General features: G+C 42.6%; 1 protein-coding gene across 2 annotated transcripts; it reads left to right on the top strand.

Moving 5' to 3' along the window:
* Positions 1-1,635: 1,635 nt before the first annotated feature.
* On the top strand, positions 1,636-7,621 carry LOC144499582 (uncharacterized). 2 transcript variants are annotated; one of them, XM_078221702.1, is made up of 3 exons: positions 1,636-4,471; positions 6,869-6,949; positions 7,039-7,621. In XM_078221702.1, exons 1-2 carry the CDS (start codon positions 1,723-1,725, stop codon positions 6,922-6,924), a joined length of 2,805 nt encoding a protein of 934 aa, XP_078077828.1. In that variant the 5' UTR covers positions 1,636-1,722; the 3' UTR covers positions 6,925-6,949; positions 7,039-7,621. The 2 variants fall into 2 exon arrangements, with proteins under 2 accessions (XP_078077828.1, XP_078077829.1); XM_078221703.1 differs by having other exon boundaries at positions 1,710-4,471; positions 6,869-6,944.
* Positions 7,622-12,897: the final 5,276 nt, after the last annotated feature.

Genomic DNA, 12,897 nt, shown 5'->3' with positions numbered 1-12,897 from the left:
GCTCCTATTTCTTATGTTCTTATGTTCTTATATGAACAATCGATAGCAATTATGATTCCAAAAGTACCACCGGAGCCTCCAGTGATCAAAGCAAATGGAGTCCAAATAGAATTTGTGGGTCAGGAAACAACCTTCATTGACAATAAAACTAAGGACTTAATAGAATGGCACATAACACAGAAGAAACTTCAGCACAACTGGGATTTTCCACTCCATGTTCGAAGATCACAAGAAAACTTTATTCCACCTGCCCCAAAATTAATTCCATCACAGTTAAAACAAGAGGTTTTTTTGGTGAAGATCTGTGTGCCGGTTGAACGGCCCTTCCTTAGTAATGGACACTGGAAAATACTAGAAAGGAATACAAGAAAAAGAATTATAAGTTGCACATGCGACATTCCGAAGATCATTCAGTTATCTGTAAAGAATTTTATACCTGTTGTCCCAAAAACAGAAGATTTAATTCTACAGCCACAAGATGCGGCAATGCCCATTTTCATTGTGCCTACTTCAGACAGTATTATCCAATTAAGAAAATTGCCTTTATCAAAGTATCAAAAAAGCACAGAAGTGGAAAAAAATATCGAGGTATTTTCTTCTGATAATCACGGCGTTACATGTAGAGGTTCTATAGATTTCTGCTTAATAAAGCAGTGTTTAGAAATTAAAACAGAGCACCTACCTGAACTGGTAATGAATACCTACAGTGCTCTCAATGCTCAGACATCAAAGAAGATTTTGCCTAAACCTATTTTACCTGGCATAGGTTTTAAAAAACAAAGATCAACATATATGCCTTTTATTGAACAAAAAGCAATTGATCGTTTGGAATTGAATTTAATGCACAAACAGATTATACATCAGTGGGGATTTCCAACTCCCTATAAAGGATCATTGGAAATGATGATTCCAGTGGTACCAGCATTGCCTCCAATAATCAAAGCCAGTGGAGCTCAAATAGAGCCTGTGGGTATGGAAAACAACTTCCTTTACAAGAAAATAAGAGACAAGCTCGAACTGCACATAACACAGAAGAAACTTCAGTACAATTGGGGCTTACCTTTGCACATTCAAAGATCGCTAGAAGTCTTAATTCCACCTGCTCCAAAACTTATTCTAACCCAGTTAAATTCCCAGCTTGATAGTGCAATAGCTGTTGCTCCTTTTGAACCGGCATTTGTTACTGACGAACATAGGCAAACCCTGAATCAAAATATAAAGAAAAGGATCATAAATCAAAATTGGGGTCTTCCAAAAGTTATTAACTCATCTTTAAAGCAGTTTATGGGTCCTACTCCATATGATGAAAGCTTCGTCCAACAATCAGAAAATGTTAAAGAAAGCAGCACAGTATTCAATAGTGCCAATTTGGGTAGAAGTTATGAAATATTTTCTCGGGGCACAACCTTGCGACTGAAAGGAGGAAAATTAGGTTCACAATTTGGAACAGACGAAATGCACATAAATAAAGTGAAAGAGATAGCTGCCAATGTTATCCTTAGATTAAAGTCTGACAAAAACCTTGATATGAGTGTGCTAAGGCAGTGTCTGGAAATTAAAACTGAATGCTTGCCTAAACTGGTAGAAGAGTTCTACAAATGTACCTATCCTTCAGTGTCAAAGAAATCTTTACCAAAGCTTATTGCACCTGGGAAGGGAATTAAAAAATCAAGAATCAGGTATATACCTTTTACTGAACAAGATGATATTGATCAGATAGAAATGAACTTGAAGCACAGGCAACTTTTATATCTCTGGGGACTTGAAACACAGTATGAAAAGTCAGTAGAAATGATGATTCCCAAGGGACCACCCATTCCTCCATCAATTAAGGCTAGTAGATTTCAAATTAAATCTGTACCTGGACAAACTTCTTTTTCTGATGAAACCAGCAACTTTCTAGAATGGCATATTTTGCAGAAAAAGCTTCAGTGTCCTTGGGGTTTCCCATCACATGTTCAAAGATCAGCAGAAGCATTTATTCCACCTGCTCCGAAGCTGATTTTAGCCCGGCTCAATCCAGGGTTTCATGTTGAAATAGTTATTGTTCCAATCGAGTTAGAATTCATGAATGATCAGCTGAAAAAGGCACTAGAAGTTAATATAAAGAAAAGGATTGTAAATCACGTATGGGGCATTCCCAGGCTTGTTGAGGCATCTTTAAATGAATTTATGGCACCTCCTCCACCTATAAGGGATTTTGTAGAACAATTTAAAATTAAAAAACAGCATAGAATGAAGTCCAGAAAGAAAGGCTTATCAAATGCTGATAAAACAGTTTCTTCTTCGTGCACATCTCTTCTGAACAAAGAACAAAATAATACTTCATACTATGGAAGTTTGAAGGGAAGTGTCCAAATGAAAAAGAGAGAAAGGAGGAAGTCTACTCTTACTGAACTTGTACCAGAATGTAGTAATAAGTTAAATATGTGTGTGATAAAACAAAGTCTATCTATTAAACTGGATTGTCTTCCTGAACTGGTGAAGGAATTGTACAAACAAAGTTATCCTCCAGCATTGAAGAAATCATTACCAAAGCTGAGAACACATGTTGAAGGATTTAAGAGAACAAGATTACCATATATTCTGTTTGCTGAACAGGATATCATTCATCACTTAGGTACAAACTTAAAGCACAAACAGATTAATAACCTTTGGGGCATTGCAACTACATTTGACAAGTCAGTAGAAATGATGATTCCTAAAGCACCATCTTTGCTTCCAGCAATCAAACCAAGTGAAGCTAAAATAGAGCACATAGGTATGGAATTAGCCTTTCAGTCTACTGAAACCATTGAAATCCTGGAATGGCACATCACAGCAAAAAGATTTCAATCCCATTGGGGCATACCATTGCATATCCAAAGATCAATAGACAAGTTCATTCCATCACCTCCAAAACTGGTTCTGTCCCAATTTAGCCAGTATCTTGATATTGATATTGCTGTTTCTGTAAATGAGCTAATATTCCTAAGTGAGGAATTTAAGGAAGCATTGGAAATAAATACAAACAACCGGATCATAAATCACAGACAGGGTCTTCCCAATATTATCCAGGCCTCATTTAAGAGCTTTATAACTCCTTTTCCATCAGTAAAGGATTTCATGCCACTGGTACAGACTGGAGAAGGAAGTACAAGAGCACTGAATAGATCTGAACTGAGCAAAATTGATACAGATGTATCTGCTAAACAGAGGTTATGTGCAAGCACAGTTTCTTCACCAAATTGTAAAGATGGTAAAGGCAGTGTAAATAGCATGGAAACATTTCCAGTCAATCCAAACTTGGAACCTAAAGATGAAGTGGATACAGATATGACAAAGCAATCTTTGGAACTGCAATCAGTGCACAGATGTTCTTACACAAGTAAACGTTTGCTGAAGCTAAATACCCCTTATAGAAGATTCAAAAAACAAAACCGAAAGAGTAAATGGAGTGATGATTGTCTTGAATTAGAGTGTTCCATAGCCTCACCCAGTTATAGGCCAAAATGCATGAAAACTGTGGGCTCTTCAACTTGGACAACAGATCCGAAATTGGCTGATTTGACATATAAACCAGTGACTATTGTGGGACTGTCTTTAGGTCCAACAATGATGGGAGCAAATGCACCTTTATCCCCCATGACTGTGCAGGAGGATTTCAACATTTATCTGAAACAAAACATGGGTTCCGTTTTATTGCCACGTCTCATTCCTTCTGCTGATTGTGAAGAAACCTCATCGAAAAGTGCAAGAGAGATTGGGAATGATGTGTCCTGTTCAGAACAATTGACTGAGGAAGCAAAAAGTCATATTCAACAAGGTGAAGAACATGGATATGTTAAAATAATTGCAGGAGCTATTGTTAAAAATCAGAATGAAGAAGAAAAGGTGCAAGTTGATCTATCGGAAATAATTTGTGCACAGCGATCACCTACAAGACCTTGTGACACCTTGCAAGAGAGAATAATGATTACATCTCAAGATCCTGATGATGGAAACTACTTGTGTGTTTCTGATGAGGAAGTCTATGATGATTATTATGAAAACTTCAATAAATCATACCATACTTCCAGAACCCATGTTGCGAAGAAAAAGTCCAAGAAAACTTTTCAAAGTCGGTATTCAAATCAAACAAAGCCAGATAAAACTTTGGTGAATTCAAAGAGTAAATTTTCCAAGCCAGACTGTCAGAGATCAAGAATATTTAAACATGAAGAAGGGAGAAAACCTGAGTTATGTAACCAAAGCACTCTTTTTGTTAGCCCAACTGAAGAACTGTGTTGGTCAGACACAGACCAAAAGGAGAAATGTTCCTCTTACTCCTCATATTGTGACCAACCAGAAAGTCCAATGTCAACAAGAGAAATTTCTCACAGTTGTAGACATGATGAAAGGTCCCCACAAAGTTCCACATCTCATAATCCAGGATGTCAGCAAGTATTGTCGCATGAGGATTCTCCATTTGCAACAAATGAAGACTGTGAAGGTACAGTGTAAGATGATGTTTTTGTCAGACAGTTGAATGATATAAACATGTACAACTGACTTATTTTTTTTACTTTCAAAGTTTGTATAAGTAAAATGTAATTTAAGATATTTAGTTGTGAGCATCCTAAATTAACTAAAATTGGTAGACATTTTATGTTGTCCTAATTTGGAACTATGATATGGATAGCTTTATGTTGTAAGTGTTAAGAATTGGGGAAAATTAAGATTAAGAGATGAAATTGGAATATAATAAAAGGGAATTGATAAGGGCACCTGTTTGAAGGAATGTTTTGATGGGAAATTAGCATCAACTATGTGACTGGGGGAAACAATGGGGTGTAGAAGAGGTGACTTCACAGTGGAAAGATAAGGGAATTGGCACTGTCAGAGGGTAAGAATGACACATCCATAACACAATAACTGGAGAAAGGCAGCAGTTACTGTTCACAGCCACACCCTTTAAAAACAGAGATGAGGAGGAATTTCTTCAGCCAGAGAGTGGTGAATCTGTGGAACTCTTTGCCGCAGAGGGCTGTGGAGGTCAGGTCATTGAGTGTCTTTAAGACAGCGATAGATAGGTTCTTGATTAATAAGGGGATCGGGGTTATGGGGAAAAGGCAGGAGAATGGGGATGAGAAAAAAATCGGCCATGATTGAATGGCGGAGCAGACTCGATGGGCCGAGTGGCCTAATTCTGCTCCTATGTCTTATTCTATCTTCATTAGAATAGTTAATACAGCTTGCACCGATTTCTGGTGTGGAGCTGAGAGGTCCGGAAATCCGGCGGCCGGACACTCGTAGAGGCCATGGCACCCAGCGGGGAACCTGCTAAATGGCCTCCACGTGAGTCTCTCGGCAGCGCAGCGGGCTGGGAGAATTGCCCACCCCTTCTCCTGGAGTCCTGTGTACACTTTTGGTCTCCTTACCAAAGAAAGGGAATACTGCCCCAGAGGGATTGCAGTGATGATTCGACCGGCTGATTCCTGGGAATCAGGATTGTCCTATAGGAAAGATTAAGTAGCCTATATTCCCTTACAGTTTCGAAAAGTGAGAGATGATCTCATTGAAACATGTAAAATTCTTAAAGGGCTTGAAAGGTCATTGCTGGGAAGATGTTTCTCTGGCTGGAGAGCATAGAACAAGAGGTCACAGTCTTAGAATAAGGGAATGGCAATTTTGGACAAAGATGAAAAATATTTACTCAAAGAGTTTGTATCTTTAGAAACTCCACCTGAGAAGGCTGTGGATGATTGTTGGTTGAGTAAATTCAAGTGAGAGATCTTGGATCCCAAAGAGTTAAGGGATATGGGATACTCACTGAAGTTGTTTAAAATCTCTCCTGTTAAACTTCTAGGTCATATACAATCAATGCATGATTACACTAATAAGGAAGAACTAAATAAATGTCTGTATAACTTCAACTAATAGGTAGACATTGATCTTACCAGTACTTAAGTGATGAGGATGACTTTCATAGTTGGCATGCGTATCAGATTTCTTATCACACACCACCCTCTTTGGTATTTAGTTGCTGTCTCTTCATTATAACCTTCAGGTCTCCTGTACCACTGGGTCTCCTTCTGGGTCTCTCTCAAAGGCACTGATCATGTTACCATTCTCTGCCTTGGGAAACCACAGTTCCGATGATTTCCATATTGTCTCCTTTTACCATCGAATTTCAGTGCTAATTTTCACATTCTAAGATATTCTATTCTCTATTGGTACACTAGCTCTCTGGAGAGACATTTGTTTGTGTTACATCACTTCTTACAGCACTCAATGTCCGAGTGAATCTATGCAAGTCTATCACGCCACATATGTTAATTTACTGGAGCAGGCATTGCCACACCTGCATTGCATTCTTTTATTATGTCAATGAATTTCTAACTCTTCAGGACTTACTTTCTAAATTATCAATCTGATGTATCATTGCTGCATATTTTATTTATTTTACGATCTAAGGCACCCAATCTAAATTTATTTCTTATCCTGTAGTGTACTTTCAGGATAATAAAAAATGCCCCCAATGACTGTATGCATGTACTGATGTTGTATTCTTGAGCCTTACTTTCGAGAAAGGTCGCAGATAACATCACTGAATTGTATTGAATCAATACATCTCAGTTTAACATCTCATCCGAAAGACGATTGAGTAATTACTTGCACCATATTTATAGTGTTTGCATCTTAACCCCTTAACCTCTCTTTAAGCCATTGAATGTAATGTCGAACAGAATTAATTTGATGGCATCAATAACATGAATGAAAACTATAGCACCTTTAGAAACCAAGTCATGCAGACTGTACATTATTTTGAATGGCACAGAACTTGATAACAGATACAGATTGCATCATAGATTTGAGTTCATACTTAATTTATATTTTTCTGTTTTAGTCTATTACCGATGTGAGAGTCCAGTGGTATTTCACACAGTACACGAGGAAGAATAAAACAAGAAAACGTGAAACGGGTAATGTATGTGTAATATTCAGTTTTTAATAGCCATTTATTACTTGCCAGAGTGAAATCCTAATAACATGGAAAATTGTTTTCTTGAATTGCAGGTTCATCAGCAGGATTTCACAAGACAGGACATCGATGAAGTAAATGAATATCTTTTTGCCTGCTGATATGATTTCATATCATCACGTGTAACATTTCACTTGCTTCAATAAACATCAAAATGGCAAAGTGAATAATTCCTGATCGCCTTGTAGATCATTGCAAAAATAATTTGAAAAGAGATTGTGAATGCGAAATAGTGACAGTCAGTCTTGAAACATTCACATACCAGCAACTTAAATTTTCACATAGGGTGGAATTTTACACTCTTGCTGACAAATTTGGAAGGGGACGTTGATGATGGGGGTTGTTAAATCCAACTTGTAGTCTGCCTACATGGTCCCTCATAATCATAATTATGTGAGGAGAGTGGGGGTTGATATATATGCTGGATCATGCCCCTTTAAGAGAATGGGTCAGGTGACCTGGAACTCAAGCTCCACCCTGGATGGTGCTTGCCCAGGCAGAATGTGCTACGATGAAGATTATTGTCATAAACTGTTCCACTCACTCCCACTCACCTGACGAAGGAGCAGCGCTCCGAAAGCTAGTGGCGTTTGCTACCAAATAAACCTGTTGGACTTTAACCTGGTGATGTTAGACTCCTTACTGTGTTCTTCCATTGAGCCAATGTCTAATCCAATTTACTACCTCTCCATGTATCCCTAGCGACTGAACCTTCCTGACTAAACTCCCATGCGGGGCCTTGTCAAAGGCCTTACTGAAGTCCATGTCGACGACATCCACTGCCTTCCCTTCATCTATTTTCCTCGTAGTCTCCTTGAAAAACTCTAATAGATTGGTTAAACATGACCTACCGCGCACAAAGCCATGTTGACTCTCCCTAATAAGTCCCTGTCTATCCAAATATTTGTAGATCCTATCTCTTAATACTCCTTCCAATAATTTACCTACTACTGACGTCAAACTTACCGGCCTATAATTTCCCGCATTACTTTTTGATCCTTTTTTAAAGAACGGAACAACATGAGCTATTCTCCAATCATCCGGCACCTCACCCGTGGATACCGACATTTTAAATATATCTGCCAGGGCCACTGCAATTTCAACACTAGTCTCGTTGAAGGTCCGAGGGAATACCCTGTGCGGTCCTGGGGATTTATAGAACATAGAAAAGCTACAGCACAAACAGGCCCTTCAGCCCACAAGTTGCGCCGAACAATTTCCTTACCTTCGAGGCTCATCTATATCCCTCTATCTTACTAACCTCCATGAACCTATCCAAAAGTCTCTTAAAAGACTCAATCGAATCCGCTTTCACCACCACTACCGGCAGCCGATTCCACGCACCCACCACCCTCTGAGTGAAAAACTTACCCCTAACATCTCCTCTATACCTACTCCCCAGCACCCTAAACCTGTGGCCTCTCGTGACAACCATTTCAGCACTGGGTAAAAGCCTGTGAGAATCCACTCTATCAATACCTCTCAACATCTTATACACCTCTGTCAGGTCACCTCTCATCCTTTGCCTCTCCAAGGAGAATAGACCTAGCTCTCTCAACCTATCCTCATAAGGCATACCACTTAATCCCGGCAACATCCTCGTAAATCTCCTCTGCACCCGTTCTATGGCTTCCACATCCTCTCTGTAATGAGGCGACCAGAACTGGGCACAGTACTCCAGGTGGGGTCTGACCAGGATCCTATACAGCTGCAGCATTATCTCCCGATTTCTAAACTCAATTCCTCTTGATGAAGGCCAGTATTCCATACGCCTTCTTAACCACAGCCTCTACCTGCGACGCCGCTTTGAGCGTCCTATGAACCCAGACCCCAAGATCCCCCTGTTCTTCCACACTGCCAAGCGTCTTACCCTTAATATATTCTTCCATCCTATTCGACCTGCCAAAATGAACCACCACACATTTATCTGGGTTGAAGTCCATCTGCCACTTCTCCGCCCAGTCTTGCATCTTATCTATGTGTCGTTGCAACTGCTGGCATCTCTCTGCACTATCCACAACACCTCCAACCTTTGTGTCATCAGCAAACTTGCCAACCCACTTCCTCATCCAGGCCATTTATAAAACTCACAAAGAGCAAGGGTCCCTTAACAGATCCCTGGGGCACCCCACTGGTGATCGATCTCCACTCTGAAAAAGACCCATCTACAACCACGCTTTGCCTTCTGTGGGCAAGCCAGTTCTGAATCCACAAAGCAACGTCCCCTTGTATCCCATGCCCCTTCACTTTCTCCATAAGCCTTGCATGAGGCACCTTATCAAACGCCTTACTGAAATCCATATAAACCACTTCTACCGCTCTTCCCCCGTCTAAGTGTCCAGTCACATCTTCAAAAAGCTCAAATCAGACTCGTAAGGCATGATCTGCCTCGGACAAAGCCGTGCTGGCTACTTCTGATCATACTATTTCTTTCCAAATGTTCATAAATCCTGCCTCTCAGGATCTTCTCCATCAACTTACCTGCCACTGAGGTTAGACTCACCGGTCTATAATTTCCTGGGCTATCTCTTCTCCCTTTCTTGAATAACGGAACCACATCCGCCATCCTCCAATCCTCTGGAACCTCTCCCGTCTCCATTGACGATGCAAAGATCATCGCCTGAGGATCAGCAATCTCTTCCCTCGCCTCCCACAGTAACCTGGGGTACATCCCATCCGGTCCTGGCGATTTATCTCACTTGATGCTTTTCAACAGCTCCAACACATCCTCTTTCCTAATGCCCACATGCTCAATCTTCTCAGTCCACTGCAAGTCTGCGCTGCAACTACCAAGATCCTTTTCCACTGTGAATACTGAAGCAAAGTATTCATTGAGTACCTCTGCTGTTTCAACCGGTTCAATACAGACTTTCCCACCGTCACATTTGATATGTCCTACTCCTTCACATCTTATCCTCTTACTCTTCACATACTTGCAGAATGCCTTGGGGTTTTCCTTTATCCTGTCTGCCAAGGCCTTCTCATGTCCCCTCCTGGCTCTTCTAATTTCCCTCTTTAGTTCCTTCCTACTCGTCGTATACTCTTCTAGATTTCGAACATTACCTAGCTCCCTGAACCTTTTGTAGGCTTTTCTTTTCTTCCTGGCTAAATCCGTTACAGCTTTCGTGCACCGCGGTTCCTGTAACCTCCCATAACTCCCCTGTCGCACTGGAACATTGCCGTGCAGAGCTCCAGACAAATTTTCCTTGAAAATTTGCCACATTTCTTCCGTACATTTCCCTGAGAAAACCTCCTTCCAATTTATGCCTCTAATTTCCTGCCTAATCGCATCATAGTTGCCCTTACTCCAGATAAACACTTTCCTAGCTCGGCTGATCCTATCTCCCTCCAATGCGAGTGTAAAGGAGATAGAGTTATGATCACTATCCCCAAAATGCTCTCCCATTGATAGATCTGACACCTGCCCAGGTTCATTCCCTAATATCAAATCAAGCACAGCCTCTCCTCTTGTAGGCTTATCCACTTACAGTGTCAGGGAGCTCTCCTGAACACACCTAACAAACTCCTCTCCATCTAAACCCCTTACCCTAGGGATATTCCAATCGATATTTGGGAAATTAAAATCTCCCATCACAACCACTCTGTTATTATCACATCTCTCCAGAATCTGCTTCCCAATCTGCTCCTCCACATCTCTGCTACTATTGGGCGGCCTATAGAAAACACCCAGTAAAGTTACCGACCCCTTCCTGTTCCTAACCTCCACTCACAGAGATTCCGTAGACAGTCCTTCCGTGGCATCCATCTTTTCTACAGCTGTGACACTATCCCTGATCAACATTGCCACTCCCCCACCTTTTTTGCATCCTTCCCTGTCCCTCCTGAAACATCTGAAACCCGGCACTTGAAGTACCCAGTCCTGACCCTGAGATAACCAAGTCTCTGTAATGGCCACCACATCACACTTCCAAGCAGCGATCCACGCTCTGAGTTCATCCATTTTGTTCACTATACTCCTTGTGTTAAAATAAACACACGTCAACCCTTCGGTCTGAGAGCTCCCCTTCCCCTTCACCTGCCTATCCTCCCTCTCACACTGCCGACCAGCCCCTCTTACTTTTACTCTAACCTCCTCTCTCCCAGTCACCACATTTTGATTCCCACCCCCCAACCATTCTAGTTTAAACCGTCCCCAGTAACCTTAGCAAACCTTCCCGCCAGAATATTGGTCCCCCTGGGATTGAAGTGAAACCCGTCCTTTTTGTACAGGTCGCACCTGCCCCTAAAGAGGTCCCAATGATCCAGGAACCTGAATCCCTGCCCCCTGCTCCAATCCCTCAGCCACTCATTCATCCTCCACCTTATTCCGTTCCTTCCCTCACTGTCTCGTGGCACAGGTAGCAATCCTGAGATTACGACCTTCGTGTTCCGTTTACTTAACTTCCCACCTAACTCCCGATATTCTCTTTTCATAACCCCTTCCCCTTTCCTGCCTACGTCGGCAGTACCAGTATGCACCACAACCTCTTGCTCCTCTCCCTCCCACTTAAGGATTTCTTGAACCCTGTCGGAAACATCCTTGATCCCGGCTCCAGGGAGGCAAACCATCATCTGCGTTTCTCGACTTCTTCCACAGAAACGCCTGTCTGACACCCTCACTGTGGAGTCCCCACTCGCCTTCGGACTCCTTTCCTTTCCTTTTTTTGCTACAGGGCTGGACTGTAGACTGTTTTTCTGTTGGCACTTTTTATTTAGACACTTATTGAAAACAATAAATGTTTTTTCACCACCCACCTGTGACTAATTTGTCTCAGATTTGCTTTGAATGGGGATGCAGTTACCCTGACAGTCGCCGGTGGGATCCTTCATGTTGATGTCAACTGGGGAGGCCCCTCAATGCTGTGTCATTGAGAAAATGAAGCCATTGGTTCCCCAGAACCCACGAGCGATTCCCTCCCCTCCCCCACTCCACCCGCCCCGAGACTCCTGTATGGGGGTTCACTGATCCCTTACTCACTACACAGACATGGGCCCAGGTGCCAGCATGCATATGGAGCTCAGGTAGGAGTCAGACTAATTTGCACCAGGGCATCATCATCATGGTGCTGAGCGAGTTGATGTCAACCTCCTGCCCGCCAAAGAAACTTGCTAACACAGCATACCCAGGCTCACCACTCTGGTGTTACAATGTTTCAGGAAACAGTAGGATTTGGGGGTGGGGGCAGAATGGAACCCACGAGCAGAAACACAGGCCCCTTGTAAGCGAAGCACCTGGTGATCAGGTCCTCCCTCATCGCCCTCGCATGTCTGAATCTTGCTGCCAGCCCTCCAGCATCTGGGTGGTGTTACTCGGTGTGGTCCTCCTCCTCTTCCTCCTCCTCCTCCTGCTGGGCAGCCTCCTCCCCAGCGACGCCCGGCGGGTCAGCCTCCACGTCTTCTTCCAATAAGTCAACTCTCTGCTGCGCCAGGTTGTGAAGGACACAGCACACCACCACGATGGTGGAAGAAATCAGGGGGGCGCTGTATTGTAGGGCCCCGCCAGAGTGGTCCAGGCACTGGAACCGCATTTTCAGGAGCGCGATGCACCTCTATTATAGAGCGGGTGACAACATGGGCCTCATTACAGCAAGTGTCCACCTCAGTCTCAGGCCTCCGCACCAGTCATCAGTCAAGTCCAAAGCGGGTTACCAATGTCACCCATGAGCCATCCCTGCACCCTGGGCTCCTTCTCAAAGGCCTCCAGTATGTCTGAGCTCCTCAGAATAAAACTGTCATGCACGCTGCCGGGGTTTTCCGTGCAGACGTGCGTGATTTCATCTCGTCACAAACCAACTTAGGGAGTGGAACCCCTTTCTGTTGATGAATCGTCGTGGATTCCTGACCAGGGCCTTGAGGGCAACGTGGGTGCAGTCTATAGCCCCCTGCATATTGGG

This window comes from Mustelus asterias, chromosome 10 (assembly GCF_964213995.1).
Source record: "Mustelus asterias chromosome 10, sMusAst1.hap1.1, whole genome shotgun sequence".
Taxonomy (NCBI): domain Eukaryota; kingdom Metazoa; phylum Chordata; class Chondrichthyes; order Carcharhiniformes; family Triakidae; genus Mustelus; species Mustelus asterias.
Note: the sequence above shows the minus strand (reverse complement) of the source record. Positions and strands in the feature narration are given on the sequence as shown.